This window comes from Patella vulgata, chromosome 2, assembly GCF_932274485.2.
Source record: "Patella vulgata chromosome 2, xgPatVulg1.2, whole genome shotgun sequence".
Taxonomy (NCBI): Eukaryota; Metazoa; Mollusca; class Gastropoda; family Patellidae; genus Patella; species Patella vulgata.
This window is the reverse complement of record NC_065880.2, coordinates 52456081-52475053: the sequence shown is the minus strand read 5'-3', so window position 1 is coordinate 52475053 and position 18973 is coordinate 52456081. Positions and strand designations below refer to the sequence as shown.

General features: G+C 33.1%; 2 protein-coding genes across 3 annotated transcripts; both read left to right on the top strand.

The window, feature by feature from the left end:
• Positions 1 to 4633: 4633 nt before the first annotated feature.
• Positions 4634 to 13300, top strand: LOC126811462 (cyclin-F). 2 transcript variants are annotated; one of them, XM_050537102.2, is made up of 13 exons: positions 4634 to 4750; positions 7432 to 7604; positions 7819 to 7925; positions 8138 to 8205; positions 8367 to 8557; positions 8723 to 8881; positions 9075 to 9304; positions 9504 to 9668; positions 9870 to 10174; positions 10338 to 10425; positions 10606 to 10842; positions 11118 to 11245; positions 11420 to 13300. In XM_050537102.2, exons 1-13 carry the CDS (start codon positions 4744 to 4746, stop codon positions 11830 to 11832), a joined length of 2271 nt encoding a protein of 756 aa, XP_050393059.2. In that variant the 5' UTR covers positions 4634 to 4743; the 3' UTR covers positions 11833 to 13300. The 2 variants fall into 2 exon arrangements, with proteins under 2 accessions (XP_050393059.2, XP_050393058.2); XM_050537101.2 differs by lacking the exon at positions 4634 to 4750 and adding an exon at positions 6262 to 6616.
• A 1336-nt stretch (positions 13301 to 14636) lies between these two features.
• Positions 14637 to 18589, top strand: LOC126810718 (tubulin alpha-1 chain). The gene is made up of 3 exons (XM_050535924.2): positions 14637 to 14820; positions 15995 to 16217; positions 17065 to 18589. Exons 1-3 carry the CDS (start codon positions 14818 to 14820, stop codon positions 18192 to 18194), a joined length of 1356 nt encoding a protein of 451 aa, XP_050391881.1. The 5' UTR covers positions 14637 to 14817; the 3' UTR covers positions 18195 to 18589.
• The last annotated feature ends 384 nt before the right edge of the window (positions 18590 to 18973 follow it).

Sequence of the window (18973 nt, the reverse complement as noted above, 5' to 3'; positions counted from 1 at the left end):
AATGTTGGTTCGAAGTGGGTAAATCAGTATTTGTGACCAGGTTTGTAATATTGTATTTTACATGTGGAAGAGAGTTTTGCCAAGCATCATGTCGCTCATTTAAAGCGGATATTGCAAATTTTCTAAGAAAGTCAAAACGTAATTATTTCTATGTCTTTTGCTCAATAGGTTGTCAACTCACAATTATACGATCATGGGTGTCATTCTCACACTTAAAACTCATTTACACAGGAAATAATAACACAATTACCTCCCTTGTTTTCTATTCTCCACCATGGAGTAGCTTTTTTCAAACGTTTGAAAATGAAGAGGAAAATGATATTTTTGTCAATTTCTCAGCTGGCAATAGTGAATTATAGGATTAATAGGATTAATCTTTAACAAGGTAGGACTGTTTATGGATACCATCTATTTTCAGGCTTTATTTTAATAAATTTTAAAAATATAAGTTAAAAATTTGCAATTTCCGCTTTAAATTGTGTTGTTCTTTTCCTGTAGAATATCATGCAGAAAAAGTTATGGTCGTTCAAAATCTAGTATCAGAAGTATTTATTTGTGTACAAGTGAGGATTGGAAAAGGGATATCACAATCTAAACAATTATATTTGGTAAATATAGACCCGTTAAATTTCTATACAGGAACAGATGTCATGGGCAATAATTGGCGACTATAATATACAAACTATACAGTGAACGTGAAACGTAACACTGCTGGATATCAAGACTTTTGAAGTTCGTCTAATATATTCCAATCATCTCCGTCTGATCACCTCTGGGCAGCACAGTCTGGGTTGCGCTTTTTATCAGATTAATATTAATTTGTTGGTCCACCTGTTAGGAATTAACACCACTCACCTACCGATTACATTGTTTTATCTAAAATTACCTGTACCTTTGATCCGCCGCTATGTTCTCTGAACAACTTGATTAACCGTATTCGGATCAGTATGGGGTAATACTCCCGCAGTGATGTGAAACTCACTTCATTACAATTGTTCTCAACGATGTTCACGACAGATTTATCCGTGTAAATCAGAATGAAAACAGTACGGTAATCACCTTCTGAGTAATTAGATTGGCGTCTTGTAATTGATGAATCTCTGCATCACAGAAACCATACAGATATTCAGCCGTGTGTTTTTGCCATACATCAATTTAGACTAAAAACATATTTGAGCACATTATTCTTTGCTCAATGCCCGCTGAGCAAACACAATAACTTCATAGATAATTCAATTAATGTACCTTCCAACCATACTATTCTATATATAACATGAAATAGATTCATTAATCATTCCATATTGAATAATTCAGAACCTAGTATTTGTTCTGTTTATTTTGTACATCTCAAGCCTATTGCACACATAATAATTACGCCTATTAATTACAAATTTCTAAATCTATCAGTTGGTTATTATAAACACTGAACGAAGATTTCAGTATTAAACTGTATAAATACATCAAGTTTCCTATTATCTCCTATCTATCTAATTGAACACCCATTATCAAACACTGATGTCAACATTTAGCGAATTTAAAACGTAAAAAAGCTAAGTCCAGATGATGTTTAATCTACTCGGGATTAACTGATTAAACTTAAATAATGCATAAATAAACTGTGTGCCAATGGCAGGATTAGTTGTGAATAATTAATCAATTGGTCATTTATTTATTTTTTAAACCGTTTTATAGGTACAATATGGTGTATTAAACATCGATAATGTCAGTTAGTTAAAAACACAATCGATAACAGTGTTAAAAACAACCACTTTTTATCGGGCCTTTATCGATGTTGTTTTATAGCGCACGTTGACACATACCAACACAAAACCTGTCAGTGTCATATACATATATTTTATATACCTAAAAACACCTGTAATCTGAAACCTAGGATAAATGAAACCAACTGATAAGAATACCTTTAAAAAATGTTTATCAAGCAAATATCATAATCTGGAATAATTTTAATAAGGAATATAATATGGTATACTATGATAAGGGAGACAATTTCTGAGAACCTATACCGAGAACATTAAGCCAAAGAAAAATATAACCAAAATATACAGATAATTTTTTACAAAAAATAAACGACCAATTAAAATGATTATGCTGGTATTAATAATAGTCATCTATAGGGTAAATGATCCGACAAACTTAAATGTACTTTTCATCTCCAAGCTCTATCAGCCAATTTCCCAATCCCCTCCCTTTCTGAACGAAAACATGCAATATGCAATTATTTCTGTCGATTGTGTTCCATATCCAGGACATATTCCAAATCGTGTATATATCGCCGAGAATTAAAATTATGAGTCTTTGTTTATTTGAAGGTGTCGTTAATTGTTTAATTTCCATTAATTAATAAAATAATTCAATACTCAACTGACCATATACTAAAATATATTGATAATTATGTAATAAATATGATTTCTTTGAGTGGTCATATTGGCGCGGTTCTTTGATGCCTTTGTTTTACCTGAGCGTGTCCCGAGGAAATGTAACGAACAATATTGTTATTTAGACATGCCAGAAGATAAGGATGTGACACTTTTAAGAGATGCCTTGAAGGGTTGTTACAGTGATTATGACCATATAGTATTAAAGATTGTTTAGCATCTTTCTTCATCATTTCACAGTATTTGTTGTTTGTTATAGGATCTCTAGCCGGATTACATGAACTTTTATACCTTTCATAATGGGTAAGTCGTCGAGGAAATCTTATTACATATACAGTACGTCGTAAAGTTAAAGGGGTTAGAATAGGCTAATTTCATATTTTGATCGGCTTAAAGTAATCGTTACAGTAAGGATCTATCGTCTAAATAATTCATACTAATATTAAGTTTTAAAGGTTCTCCGTTATAGTTAGTTTCAAACTTTATCACCTTCTGGTACTGTAATTTTACCGGTATTAATGTTAGTCAAATATGGTAGACATTTGGACAGACATACAGTTTACCCATTTTAAATGATTGTTTATTTAAAAGCCTTCTCATTATTCGTTCATTTTTCAGACTCTATTACAATATTTGATTTTGAATTATTGATGAATCAGTACATGCATATATATATATATACAATAAATGACTTGATATCCTTTCGGTGATTAGAGGTTAGTTATCAAACGATAACGATATTTATCCAGAAAGTGCATGTGCTCGTTAACTTGTATGAGAAATAGGTTATCTTATGATAAACCATGTCATGTAGACCATTGCATAGGCCTTTATGTATTGTACTGAAATTCTTTGAGGACATCAACTATTATATTATAGGCCCTAATGCGATTTGCATAGAAAGTCGACATTCTCAGGATAAATCGTCCTTTTGGTAGATGGAGTAACCACTAAAAAATAAATTAGGGACATGTGTCTCGATGTAGTTCTACTCTTAGCAGACTTGTGGCTATTAGTTCAATTAGACATTATCAAAAAGACAATAATCGAAAACTAACGCAATAGCCGATAATAGATTATCTATACGTCAAACAGCTTATTAGAAAATCTATATTGCAAAATAGATAGACTACGATAAGTCAAATCGTGGGTAGATAATTATAGTTCATTCTTTAATTGTCTTAGACCTCATTAATTAATTCTTTTGGGCATCAAAGACATAGACCAATGTCTTAATGGAGAATCGGTCATATCCCACCCATGGCTAATGATAATGTTCGCAACAAGGGGCGTAGTCGCGGTAGTTCCAATGCGTCTGAAGTTCCTAATTTCTCTTTTTAGGGCTAATTTATAAGCTTGTTCTAAGCCCCCTATCATCGGTCACTTGGCTTACATTTCCTTTGATAATTTGACTATAGAAATTATGCCATATGACTCGGCCACGGACTAAATTTATAAATCACAATTAAAATGAAAAAATTAGGCTATAAAGAGTTGAAATAAAATACCGTACAAAAAGCCCCACAAAAACGTTTGGGTATAGGCCCAAATAAAACTATATATAGATTAAAGAACAAACAGATTTTAAAAACGTGGGGTACTTTTTTTTTTAAAGTTTAGTTATTCTGCAAATAACAATGGGCCTTTAATCTTTACTTAATTGTTCATGTGCGTAATACGTAAGGGACAAGAGCGTCAAGAGAAAATAATTTCTCAAAAATAAAAAGTCGACTAATAATGATCACATGCCGGTAACTCTAAAATATAATGGAATGTAAGGTCTATATAAATGTAAGTTTAAATGAGTAGGAAATAATTTAAGTCAAAGTATAGGCCACCTATATTAATGGTTTGGAAATTCTGGATATCAAATTATTTATTTATTTTTTTTGTACCGACGGAGCGTGTTATAATATACTACTAGATGATAGATTTATGTCTATTTTCTTTCTCTAAAAAGATCTTTCATTTCAAAATGTTTTCTTTTTTCTTCTTTCTCCAAATGCCACAACAGTTTTCCATTCTTAAGCTAAAAGCTGATTTTCAAATCATTTATTGTCACTCAAGTTCGCGCTTTAAGTATGAAAATTTTCTGAATTTCTCAAATTAAAAGCTTTACATTGAACGTCGTTGTCCGTTAGTGTTTACTTTTTAAAACTTGAAAAGAAAGGACTACGTTGCATTGTGGGACGAGCAAGTACTCGTTTAGAAACGTCATAGTTGATTGACCAATCAGAGCTAAGCATCAGTAGTTCATAGTAAACTGTAATGTAGAATAGTCGATTGTAGAGTTACGTGTAGTTTGAATTTCCCTCGTTTCTATGGGCAACTTTTAATTTAGGAAGAAATGAGAGGTAAAGTATTGTCTATTCATTATCCTTTTGTTTCGAAAAGCTCCCCATTGTCTACCAATTAGTGTCGGGAACGCCAAAGGATGGCTAGATCTACAGACGAACGAGGTTTCCCTCCATCATTCGTATATTTCTATGTTAAAATTCAAGCGCAATCAAAATCGGCACGAAATAAAATGTTGATTTATAACTTGAAACTTCTGAATGAAAACACAATATTCCTTGACATAAAATAAAACACCGAGGCATCGTGAATTTAGTGAGCAAACTTTTGAACAGTCTCTTGACAGAAGACCAAAGCATTCAATATTTGGCGGTAGGTGCGGTATGAAATTGAAAATCGGGGGAAGAGATGTAAATCTTGGCCAACCGCCAAATCGAATTTTGTTTTCCCAAACCACACGAAACATTATTTCAAGTCATTACGTTGATGCCTAGATCTATATACATTACTGTATCTATGTTTTTGATAAAAAATCTTCTTAATAATAATAGCCTGGTTTGAAAATAAAAGATTTATAAGCTAAACACTTTGACTTGCGAGGTACGTAACCGGCCGGTAGGGCCTACATGAAATCATCTATACTTTTCAAACACTATAAACAGCATTCATTAAGGCCTAACGATAAACCTGACAAATAGCTTGGGGACTTGCAGAAAACTTTTTAGTCGGTTCCTTCAGCATTTTTATAATGATACGACAAAAATACTATCCTATAACAAATTAACATTTCTTAACGGTATTACGGTAACTCACTAACTCTGTAACTTACGTGGTATCAGGTGCTCTAGAAAGAGTAATTCCCTACATTGCCCCTTCATCGTTCATGTATGATGCACTTCACTATAGCCTTCAGTGCATAAATGATTTAGTTTAATTTCCAGTAGTTTGTAAAATAAGAATGCTAAAATAAAATAAAGTGTTTTAAAGAAGTCTTATTCGTTGCCTAGAATTGGGCCGGCTAATGCTATCTTATTTTTTTGAATGAAATTGGGTGCTGGAACAATTTGTTTGTTATTTACGTATTTGGTATAAAAAATTTAGTAGATTTTGAATAGAACACAAACTTTGGAACTAAAGGCATCCAATCGTAGCTAAAAAGAAACACATCAGTATATCTCAACGTTTTTAGCTACGTTCTCGTACTCGTAGCTACATAGTACATATATATTATATAGTATAGGCATTATCTATTAATGATCCGATTGTATTGTAAATTAGAATTGTGTCGTGATAAAGTATTCTGTAGTGAATGTTGTCAAGTCTGTTGTGTTAAATAAATGTCGGTGACTTTTGGCCAGAATTCGTCCTTTCTCCGCAAAAAAATACCGAAAATAAAAACAATGTTGTTGCCAATTGAATTCCATACTCCATTGCGAGTTTTACCGAAGAACTGTTATTGATTGGATGAAAATAAATTCAAAGAATAATTAACAGTTTATGTTTTCACAACAGATATCAACTCAGGTAGATAATCCCTTTACTTACTAAATAAACAATTAGGATAATGAGACCTGAAAGTAGTGAAAGCAAAAACTGTCCAATGTTTTGACATGCATTCCTAATGTTTGGATAACAGTATCCCTGTGAAATCTGATTGGTTAAAACTCAAATACGGTTCATTTTGATTGGCTTAGACAGAGAAGTTTACCGGGAAACCCCACGCTGTTCTAAAATTAGATAAACACATGGCTAATCAACAAGTAGATAAAATGGTCGTGTCCTGACAAGAAATCATACACATTCCAAATAGAATTCCGATGAGATAGTGTCCGTAGCTCCTCCAGTGTTCTATTTATTTTACCTAATTTATTTAACTTATTTAATTTATTAATCATAACCAACCAGAATGTTTGTTGTAAATTCACGTAAGTAATAATTTTGCCGTTATTAGCTTGACAAGTATGCATAATCAGGCTAAACAATTATTTATTTGGGTGGTGTGATCTCAATATGTCTGCAAGATAATGGCGAGGCATGTCTTGACTAGTGTTTAATGTCCGAAGTTTTGTTTTCTGCATCATATTTTTTTGTGCATTTTTAAGAAAAAAAGAGGCGGGGGCGACTGCAATTTAAAAAAGAATGAGAAGAAAATGTATATGTTGGTACTATTTCACAATATCATGTTAACAATCCATATTGGGGAAATTGAGCTGACATGTCTGATTCTGAATAGTTGTGATGAAAGTGGAATGAGGAATGCATCAATAATTTGTAAATGTGACAATAATATCATGTAATATTAATAAGTTTTCCCTTGAAAAGAAAACCATGTGTTAGTACATAGAATTATTAATGATAAACTTTGAGTAACTAAGGCTGGAAACTAAGCTTAATTAATTTATACAAATAATTGGAATTCTGAATTTATGATGCAAATTTATATTTTCTGTGAATTTGGAGATCAATTATATTTTCTAGTTTTCCATGACTGTACATATAAAATAAGTAAAGCTTATATTATAAACAAGCTTTTGATTATAACAATGTCTCACATAGGATGCAGAAGATCAAAGGGGTTAATTGTTAGTTTTTCACAGTTTTGGTACCACCTGCCATTTCTGATCGGATCACAGTTATTAATCTGTGATAATTGAATACAGGTTTCAGAAATAGGTTTATTAATCATGTTATAGGTTATATGAATAATATATTAATTTTTACTATTATTTCATCTTTTCAGTATTAAAAAGCCTCGGCCAGTTACAGAAATCGCCCGAAAATGCCTTCATCCCCGTCCACTCACATGTTCGTCCCAGAACGAGAAGTAGCGTCACTATGTGGCATTTACCAGAAGAAATTTGTTTACATCTGCTCAAACATCTCCATATTAAAGATTTGCTCAATATGAAAATTGTAAGTACAAATAGAATGAAATTTGTTTTCTGTTTTCCTTTATATTCTTACAAAAATTGATCTGGTCCATAATGTAACTTGAACCTTGAAGTAAAGAAAAAAAGTGAAATGAAATGTTGCTCAATATAATTACAGTTTTCGTCTTGTTGTTTATGGCTAATTAATTGATGATTAAAACGAATAATTAAATTGGATTGTCCATTGTATTTTTCAGGTTCACCCGTATTTCAATGATCTCATCAATGACAACAATTGTTTATGGGCATCTGTTAAATTCCACAACTGTTGGCCTTCACCTGCTAATTTACACCATTTTCAAAGGTATGTTAACTAGCCAATTCAAATTTCATTCACACTTTCAGTATGTTTTTCACACACATTTGATCGTCTTTAGTTCTAAATTTCTAACCAATCCTGTTAAAGAAATGTGAAACTTTATAAATGGGTTTTCAACCGTACATTTAAACATTGGATTACTACTTATAATTACAGTGTAACAATAAATTAATCCATACCCTTATTTGTTTTTACAGAGCAGCCAATGCAGGAAATGTTGAATCTCTAGTAAAACTTGGAGTAGCTTATCTCTACCATGAAGGATGTAAGTATAATTCATTGATTGGTCTAAGACAGTTCAAATATAATATTTGTCCTATTAGTATTATTGAAAAAAATTATTCCTGTTGTCCTAAAAGAGGGAGGACTACCAGTACCGTATTTTATATGCTTTATAATCAATCATATTTTTCTCTTTATTTACAGTACCGTGTGATGCAGATTACCAGAATATCACAATAAATGGAACTACAGCTGCTCAGTTATTCTCCGAAATTGAAACCATGAACCTCAAAATAGAACCCTTCACCTGGTTGTTTATCCGTCCCCCATGGTCCCCTAGTGGTGCTTGTTGTAAAGAACAGGTTTTCACATGTATGAAAGAATCTGTTGATTCCGTAAGTATTTTTTTAATTTAATAATTATGATTTGATATTTCTACTCTAAGCTTATTATAAAATAAAAATGTACTCTATTTGTTGAATAAATTTATGGCAGATAAGAACAATTCTTTCTATCAGAATTCTATAGATTATTTAAGGTGTATTGTTGTTATATTGCAGAATCCAGACAAACAGCTAGCTCTATGTGTGGCTAAAACTCTACAATTGATGGAAAATGAAGAAAGGCAATCAGAATCAAAACAATATTTAGAACTTTCTGCAAGATTAGGATCTGGAAGTGCTGCATATTTATTATGGCAACAGAAATTTTCAAATAAGGTAAATGTTGTAACATGAAAAAATTTACAGACATAAAAAAGAAAATTAATCATTTGTCAATTCATTTACTGTAAAGTAAAGTTGAATGTTAAAATGAATAGGCCTGTAGGATTTTGATGAACTATACTATATGTTAAATATCAAGTTTATATATATTATTGTCTTAATGTTATTTGTTTAAAACTATTTCTAGTGCCTGGATACAGCTACAGAACTGACCAGTATTCGTGAATTACGAGATGTAACAAGTATGGGATGTCTAGATGCAAGTTTGACATTATGCGATTTCTATTCTCGTGGAATATATGGTGGAATCCATCGTTCTCAAGCAGCAGCATACATGAAAGAAACTTTCCAAAGCTCTGTCCCCTCAGGAACACATAAAATATTCAAAAGTTCTACAAATCTTAGTCAAGCAATGAGGTAAAAAATTAATGCATTCTTTAAAAAGTTAAATGCCTGATGAATAGTGTAAGCTTATAGATATACAGAAGTAGAAATGTTATAAATTTAAAAAGAAACAAAAAAACAACAACATACCAGTACTTAAAAAATTCTTGATATTACTGTGCAAAAATTTAGATTTTTCCATTTATTCATGTCTTCAATTTCTTTCTTCCAGATATATCTTAGTAGATTGGTTAGTGGAAGTAGCAGGAATGAAAAGTTTTTCTAATCAAACTCTTCACACAGCTGTTAGCGTAGTTGATAGATTTTTAGCAACACAAAATGTCCCCCGTGCCAAGTTACAGTTATTAGGTGTGGCTGCTATGGTTGTTTGCTCAAGGTATGTAGATCTGTTTCATGTTCATTATCAACTAGAAGTTCTCTCGAAGCTAAATAGTATCATTTTCTTCAAACACATTTGTAAAAACATGGTAAGTTTAGTTGGAGTTTTCCACCAACTACATGCATTTATATCTTGGTTTTTTGTTTTTTTTACAATGCCATTGTTGTCTAATGTTTTGTAATTTTATTTTTTTTACAGATTTTTAGGAAAGGATGTTATAACTGTTAGAGAAGCTGCATGGTTAACAGACAACACATATAAGTATGAAGATGTTGTCCGAATGATGGGAGAAATCACTGCCTCTTTGAAAGGAAATATCCGAATTGCAACAAATTTAGATTATGTGAAAGTAGTTAATGTTTTAGCTGGAATGGATGCCAAAGCCAGTTGTTTAGCCGAGTATATTTGTGAATTATGTGTCCTTCAGTCAGAAATGGGTCAATACAGTCCAACTGAAATTGCCTGTTCTTCAGTGTTACTGGCTAGATTATTACTAAAATCAGGTAATTAATATTAAATATTATAAATGATAACAATGAACTTATTATAGAATTTAATTTGGCATAATGTTTAATATAAATTGGAATTCAGTGATTTTGCTTGATGTTGATTTAACAAAACTAATGTAGTTGCCATATTTAAAATTTATTTTCTTTATATTTATAGAAGAACCATGGCCTAGTCAGATGGAAGAGTTCACAGGATTTCCATTAGAAGATCTCAGCAGGTGTGCTTTCCATATTCATGAAAAATGGTAAGTGTATTGTAAATAGATGTCTTCAAAACATTAAATTTCAAAATAAATAATGATATGTACAGAATCATTCATCTAGTTCCTTATGAATGGTCTCTGGACCATCAAGCCCCATCAAACATTTTCAAGAAATTCCTTTTTTTAAAAAGTATAAATATATAAATTATTTTCTTATTTCAGTTTTTTGGAGGGTTCAGTCATAGACCACAGAGAGATAACTCTACAAGCTGTCAAGCAGAAATATGGCGAAGAAAAATTCTTTCAAGTCAGTTCCATTGAAATTATGAACTATGAAGAACTTTGCAGCATGCTTGGTGTCACTGATTTCTACCTCAATGGTTTCGATCTCAAGTTACGATTCAGGAATTATGATGAACTCATTGTTTCACCCTGCAGGGGCAAATCTAAAGGCAGGAGGTATGTATTGATTAATTTGCCCTAAACTTGGAGAAAGAAAATGTTGAAAAATATATTATTATAGGACCACAAGGTAAATTTTATGGATACGTAATTGTGTATTCATAAATTGTACCGTGTATTAATGTGTTCAATTACTAAATGCCAATCAAAGGAGGTATTATAGGACCCTTAAACATGCATTATGCAAGAGCTAAATCTGCCTATTGCAGGTCTTTCTTTAGGCCTGAAATGTTTTCTAATGTATTAATTGTTTGGTTTATTTATTTTTTCAGAACTGCTCAAAGATTTAGTGAACGTGAAAATGCAGCCACACCGTCTTTTGAGAAAGGACCTTTCTTCAATGACTCAATGACCTCTGGTTATGAGGGTGACCAAGAAGATGAAGACTCCATGTTTGATGGTAAGTACAAATTATCTTAAGTGATAAGATATAACTGATTTTTAAGAAGTTAATTTACAAAATAAAATTTTTAAAGCTAAAATTTTAGCTAAAGATAAATTATGTTGTGTTAAAGAACTGATATACATGTATGCAATAACATATCTTATCATTTCACATTTTCTATCATTTCAGATTCATTTAGTCCAATTAAAAGTGATAGTTCAGATTTAGCTTTCGACTCCGACGGTGACACATATTCTGCCTGTCTCTCCAGTTATATTCAGGGAAATAGCAGCTACGGAACAATTCCAGATTCATTTGATGTGTCATCGCCACCCTGTGGAACTAATTTTTATTGTGGTAATTCTTCATCATCTGGTGTGTCATGTTCACCTGTTACCTCTAGTCCATACAGTAAAAAGGCCAAGTGCAATTTTAATGGCAAGATCTCTGATGTACCCATCTTCAGTGAACTGAGCATACCTAATACATCCGACAATAAACGTAGAAAAAGTGCCAGAACTGCAACTAAAATGACATCACCTAATGCTTTAAAAAGGAAGAAGAGATCTTCAACCGATACCTCAAAATCTTTATGTGACTAAAATCTCTAATTGTACCAAAAGTACCACACCGTGCCAAAACTCAAATGTTTCATGCCTTTTGAAACGTCATATATACAAAGATGACCTCAGCATAATTTGGATCAAGTTTTCAGGAACGTAACTTATATGATATGTATTTCCATTCCATGATCATTTTGTTCAGACAAATAGTTCCATATCATGTTTATAATGTTTTATATGTGAATTTCCCACTTGGAAGTTATTGATTTATTTTTCGTCCCATAACATCATGTATTATCAGAGATTCAATTGATTTCATTCCCCATTTTCTTATCAAATAACACCTCAGATCAAATTTATACATTTTGATATGAATCTTTATTTTTTTTTTTTTATAACTTTTTTTTTTAAAAAGTTTTTGAATGAGATTAGCTTTGTAGTACCGTAAAATGAATATGAAATTTTGAGTCAAGTGAGTGTGTGTTAGAGTTAAAAAAAAGTGCTAGACTGGTGCCTACTTGTGTAAATAGTCCTAATTTAAATTGTGCAATTTTCACAATTGCAAAAATTTCGTCCATATTCACTGTCGATTATTATGAAACATTGATAATCAATTGTTATACTTGTGTGAATGTATACTATTTATTTATTATGTTAGATTTTGTTATCTATCTTTTAGTCATTATCAAATAGTATTACGATATATGTAGTACCTAATATATTTTCACTTAAAACTGTCTATTTTAGTTCAGCTGGTAGTGTCTCAGATGTATTCAAAATAACCTGTATTATAACTCTTAATAATTTATCATATTACCAATACCTTAATGAATTAGTAGAGACAGTATTTTGATTATTAACATTTTAAGTTGTCAAGAATATTGAAAAAGTATATAATCTGCTCAATCAATCCTAACAATGCATCTTAAGCCGGTCAGCTCACAATTTTTATTTTTTTTCTCAGTCCTAATTTTTATGATAAATCATATAAATTGGTAGCCACTGATTGTTTGTTAGAGAAGTATGAATGTATTTTGTGTCATGATGTTAAGTTATATTTAGTGATTAGTCTGAAAAAAAATCCCTGATATTTTAACCTTGTGTGTATATAACATATGAATATAAATGCACAATTCACTCATTTTAAGCATTTTGATACTGTTTTGATAATGATCATAAATTGTTATTTTGTTATGTAAATAATGAATTGTTATAGAAAATAGAATGTTATATATTTAAAAAAAATAATAGAATAATATAATGTGAAAAGTCATTTTGAAGGGACCAGTTTGATATTTCTATTGTGATATGCCTGATTATCAAGACATTCCCGAAATTAAAATGGTGCTTTTTACCCCCCTTGAACAATACAAGACAGTATTTGTGATTGTAAATAAAAAAACCAACATGTTATGTTGTAATATTGTTACAGAATATGTATTAAAGATTAATTATTTATACTTTTGTAGCAAAAAAATAAAATGTAATTAATATTACAGTACATTAATCTTCTTTTGAGTTATTTCTTTAACAGTACAGAGGGTAATATGGTAGTAAGAGACAAAAGTCTTATAACAATAACTAGTCTTTTTTTGAGTGTAACATGCTTTTTTAAAAAAATATGTTTTGGAGTATGTAATCTGAGAGGTAGTATTTTGCCCCAACAGCAACATGTCTGCCCATTTGTCATCACTGCTGCTATGTTCTATTTCGTTGTTTTTATGCAAGATAGTCAGTGTGGTATCTTAAACCTTCATAAAGAATTTATTAGGTCTACTTTAAATAAAATTAACAAATCATGTTAATAACCAGTGGCATATTACCCAGTTACTTTGAAGACTTTCAGTTATTGGCAACTGTTTGCCAGCAGTTCTAACAAAAATATTGGCTTGCGAATGCAAGGGTTTAATTATGGAAGGAGTTAATTTACACCTTGAATGTGTATGTCAAGAATGTTAATAGAATATTAGAAATTTGGCAGCAAAAATATTTGGTCTTGCTCCTAATATAGATGCTGATTAATTGGAATGTCAATTTTCGTTACCCAATATCGATCAACAACATGAAACATTTGCCCCCAAATTCCACCAAAATGACATTTCATAGTATAACAAATGTGTAACCTGTGCATGATTCCCCCCTCGTAAGTGATGCAGTACAATAAATAGCATCTAGTCATTTGTATGGGACAAAAAAAAAAGAGTTGGTATATGGAAAGAATCATTGGCAGTTAGAATTTGATTAACATTAGGTGGTAACATATGCACCGGTATCTGGGCAAAATGTCCCTCATAGACGTCATAACACATTGTTAGCCCGGTTTGTGCAGATAAGTGGTGAAAATAATAGTTATTTTCTTAAATTGAAATCTTGTTGGACTAATAATTTCATTTATTAGCCCTGCCTTTTCTTTCATTCATAAACACACTGCCCTGGCAAACTTTCAAATCTGTATAGGACACATTACAGTTATTTTTAGTCTGAAACATTTCCTTCGTTTCTTGAAAGCACTCCAGTTTTCTTAGTTGAGTCTTAACTCGAACCTCATAACTCAGAGATAAGATACTTTATATCTTCCAACACTCGCGATTTACAGTGAGTGAGAGTAAAAAAGATACGAGTGCGCCGTTAAATGAATCAACCACTACAGAACTACAAGAGCCGTCTGCGAAAACAGTTCATTAGGGCACCGTCTGTAGTTAGTCACTTTCACGCGCAGACATTCCTGCTATTCGTGTCACGCTGTTTGTTCAGTTTTCTCATTTCATGAAGAGGGTGCAAGGAACGGGCCAATAATCCTGCTTCCATCCGAACTGAATTATTTTCGACCAATCAGAAAAGTAGGAATTGAGAGATGAATCACACGCGCAACTGCATAAAGAAGGTTTTTAAAGAGCTTGCATGGAATAATATATTCTCCCTGATTCTCTCATCTGGACACATCGAGTCGCTGTGAGAGGGTTTTTTCTTCATAAATTTATCTTCCATACCAGAACAAAAGATTTACCAGAAAGTTATTTCAATATGGTGAGTTCTGATTCAATATTTTAGACCAATTTCGCGATAAAAGTGAGATCTAGAGCCTATATTATTTCATATTTTGCTTATAGACAATTAATTGTCTGTTGGTGTTAGATATTCAAAATAGTAATTTTTATGGTCTAAATTTAAAGAACTTTCTCTTTATGTTATCAATTTAAGGAAATACCTAAATGTAAAAACTATATATATTCCGGTCGAGCTCGATTTGTTAGCCATGGAGGAAAAACGTTTAAAATAGCCTTTGGAATTCCAATTTGAGCCTAAATCAGATTCCACAGATGTATGCCCGTAATACTCGTTTTTTTAAGTTAAGCAAATGGACTGTATTGTTCTTGAAGTTTGATTAGGAACTTTCTTCAGTCTATACATCTCTATAATTACGAGCGGAAACTTACTTGAAAATGAAAACATCTTTTGTTCTCGATCTTTGCAGTAATATGGCACCATGATCTCACCATTTGATACTAAACTAAAGTGGACTTTATTTATAGAACCCATAGACAAACCATATAGGTCTCTCCCACCTAGACACAGAAAAGAAAACGATTTTAAAATTTATATTTTCTAAAAATTGCACGAATCAAGAAATATGATATGCTGCCCTTCTTATTGAGTTTTTAAAAGCGTTAACGAAATCGTGTTTTGAGCAATAGTTCTTTCAAATTGTGCATTAGAATCGTTTTTTGAAAGTATAATATAGTAAATTATAACGTAGTATGAGTCATCATGAATGGTTCGTTGTTTGTCAGAACTTGGGATAGATACTGCAGCACTATCATGTTTCATCTAGCCGTCTGTTGGTGCCAGCTGTCGAGTAATCAATATGAGGAATGATAAATGCACCCCTACAGATGTTTTCGTCAGTGCGCCACACTGCAATTTCACCTAACTTAATCTGAGTATTAGACAAAAGATTGTAAAATCATTAAATGGCACTGCATCGATGGATGTGCGGATTCTGCCAAACTGTTTTGAATATCGAGCAATAATAATATCATTTGCCAAGAATATATATTTATTATCAAATTTTCATGAGATATATTCTAGTGCCAAATGATATTAAGATACTGGTAGTTCTGTATTCCTTTAAGCTGTTTAGGTTAAAATAATTTCCCGGGATTAAATATAAAACATGTAAATGTCTAATAATTCATTTCAGCGTGAGTGTATTTCCGTTCATGTTGGTCAAGCCGGGGTGCAGATGGGCAATGCCTGTTGGGAGCTGTACTGTTTAGAACATGGTATCCAGCCTGATGGTCAAATGCCGTCGGATAAAACTATTGGTAGTGGAGACGATTCTTATAATACCTTCTTCAATGAAACTGGTGCTGGTAAACATGTACCTAGAGCTATATTTGTTGACTTGGAACCAACAGTTGTTGGTAAGTATCATGTTGGGAATATCCCTTGTTCTGTCAATGTTCGAAGGTCTTAGGGGATCACGTGGGTAAGTGGGTAAGACGCTGGCTCGCTAGCCTAGAGGTCGAGTGTACGATTCCTGCATTGGCCTAGAAACTTCATCCAGATTTTCCAGCGTGGTTTCCCCTTGTCAGTGATGCAGGACGGATGGCCTGACAAGTACAGCTGTTTAGTCGTTCGGATGGGACGAAAAACCGAGGTCCTGTGTACACATGCACGTAAAAGATCCCTTGGCAGTTGGAATTCGATATAAGAGTAGGCCGTAGTGCCGCTGCCCGGGCAAAATTTCCCCCATAGCACACTGTATGGCGTATGCCCGTCTTCATTAGCCCAGTTTAGGAGCAGAAGAGTAGGTCGTTAAACCCCATTTCATTTCATTTCGAAGGTTTTACTGAACACAAATTAGGCATAGTGCCAAGTGCTGTGGGAATCTCGGACTTAAGAGTGTGAGCTGAATAAAAATGAGTGTAGAGTCCGACGCACTTGTAGAACACCACTCTGAAACCGCTATTGTAAACGTTGCCAATGGGGTTATTAGGGATCATCCCAAGGCCCAGTTTTATTCAACAGATTAATTGTTTGGTGAATGGATGTGTTAGTAATACTTACAAATTAAAATAAATGTAGCAGTTTTATGTGTGTTTCTTTTTAAAAAATCGAACCAGGGATTATTTGTTTTAGGGTGCAAGCAGTTGGCCTTGCCTAGGGCACAGAGTAGTATGGTGAGAATCCACACCTTTGTTTAGCTTACTCTGCTGTAAATGTATAATATATTTTAAAAGTCGTTTATTGGTTTGCCTTCAATTTCAGATGAGGTAAGGCGTGGTCAGTACAGACAGTTATTCCACCCGGAGCAATTAATAACAGGCAAAGAAGATGCCGCTAATAACTATGCTCGTGGTCACTATACCATTGGCAAGGAAATTGTAGACCTTGTTCTTGATAGAATCAGAAAGTTGGCGGACCAATGCACGGGACTACAGGGTTTTCTTGTGTTCCATAGTTTTGGGGGTGGAACCGGTTCTGGTTTCACATCTCTTTTAATGGAACGTTTATCAGTAGATTATGGTAAAAAGTCCAAATTGGAATTTGCGGTTTACCCAGCACCACAAGTCTCAACAGCCGTTGTGGAACCATATAATTCCATCCTTACAACTCACACCACACTCGAGCACTCTGATTGTGCATTCATGGTTGATAATGAAGCTATCTATGATATTTGTCGACGCAATTTAGACATTGAACGTCCATCTTATACAAACCTAAACCGACTGATTGGACAGATTGTAAGTTCCATCACAGCTTCTCTCAGATTTGATGGTGCTCTCAATGTCGATCTCACAGAATTCCAAACCAATTTAGTCCCTTATCCGCGTATTCATTTTCCACTGGCAACTTATGCTCCCGTAATTTCAGCTGAAAAGGCTTACCATGAACAGTTATCAGTTGCTGAAATCACAAACGCTTGTTTCGAACCATGCAACCAGATGGTGAAGTGTGACCCCCGTCATGGTAAATATATGGCTTGCTGTATGCTTTATAGGGGTGACGTTGTACCGAAAGATGTCAATGCTGCCATTGCAACAATCAAAACCAAGAGATCCATACAATTTGTCGATTGGTGTCCAACTGGATTTAAGGTGGGCATCAACTACCAACCACCAACTGTTGTTCCTGGGGGCGATTTGGCCAAAGTTCAAAGAGCAGTCTGCATGTTAAGCAACACTACGGCTATTGCTGAAGCTTGGGCCCGGTTGGACCACAAATTCGACTTGATGTATGCCAAGAGAGCCTTCGTCCACTGGTATGTCGGGGAAGGTATGGAAGAGGGGGAATTCTCGGAAGCCCGGGAAGATTTAGCTGCTTTAGAAAAGGATTATGAAGAAGTTGGTGTTGATAATGCCGATAACGAGGAAGAAGAAGAGGGAGAAGAATATTAATTTATTATTTCTGAAAATGTTGATCACTGCCATTTCACTTTAATTGTTTATCATTACTTGCTTTATGTCTATGTCTTCCAATAATAGTACATTATGCAGCTTTGTGGGTGTGTCTAGGCCCATCCTGTAAATCTATATAAAATAACAAATTTAAAGCCGATTTATAAAGACATGATTTAACAAAATGGTAAATCAATCCGTATACTCGTTTATTTTCAGCTTTTTATGTGAATGTGAGCCCTGTAGGGACCAATACAAAGCGTGTGCTTTAATCGGATTAGTGATAACTACGCAACTTTTTGCTGCCTTATTTTGTAATATGTGATGTAAGTCCGATTACGCTCTGCAATCTGTCTGCTCAGAATAATTTATACAAATAAAATATGATGGAAATATTCGTTCGTTTTTATACATCCACACGGAAATGTGGTCGTATATTGTCGTCGTCTCCGTCCGTCCATCCGTCGTCCACAATTTCTAGTGAATATCCTACAGACTACGTTTATTATCTGATCATTTTGAAATTTTTATGCTGTTTACATAATAAATAAAAATTCCGTTAAATTACTTCTAGAGTTAGGACCCTTGTTTCACTATGTAGAACCTTGTGAACGCTTTAACGACTAAAGTGATCATCCTATCTGTGTTAAATTTGCATTCATTATTTAATTTAGTAAAACGAAGAAGCCTATTCAATTTCAGCAATTTCCGTTAAGAACTTCTAGAGTTATGACCCGTCTTTCATTTTGTAAAACTTTGTGAACCCTCTAAAGACAAAC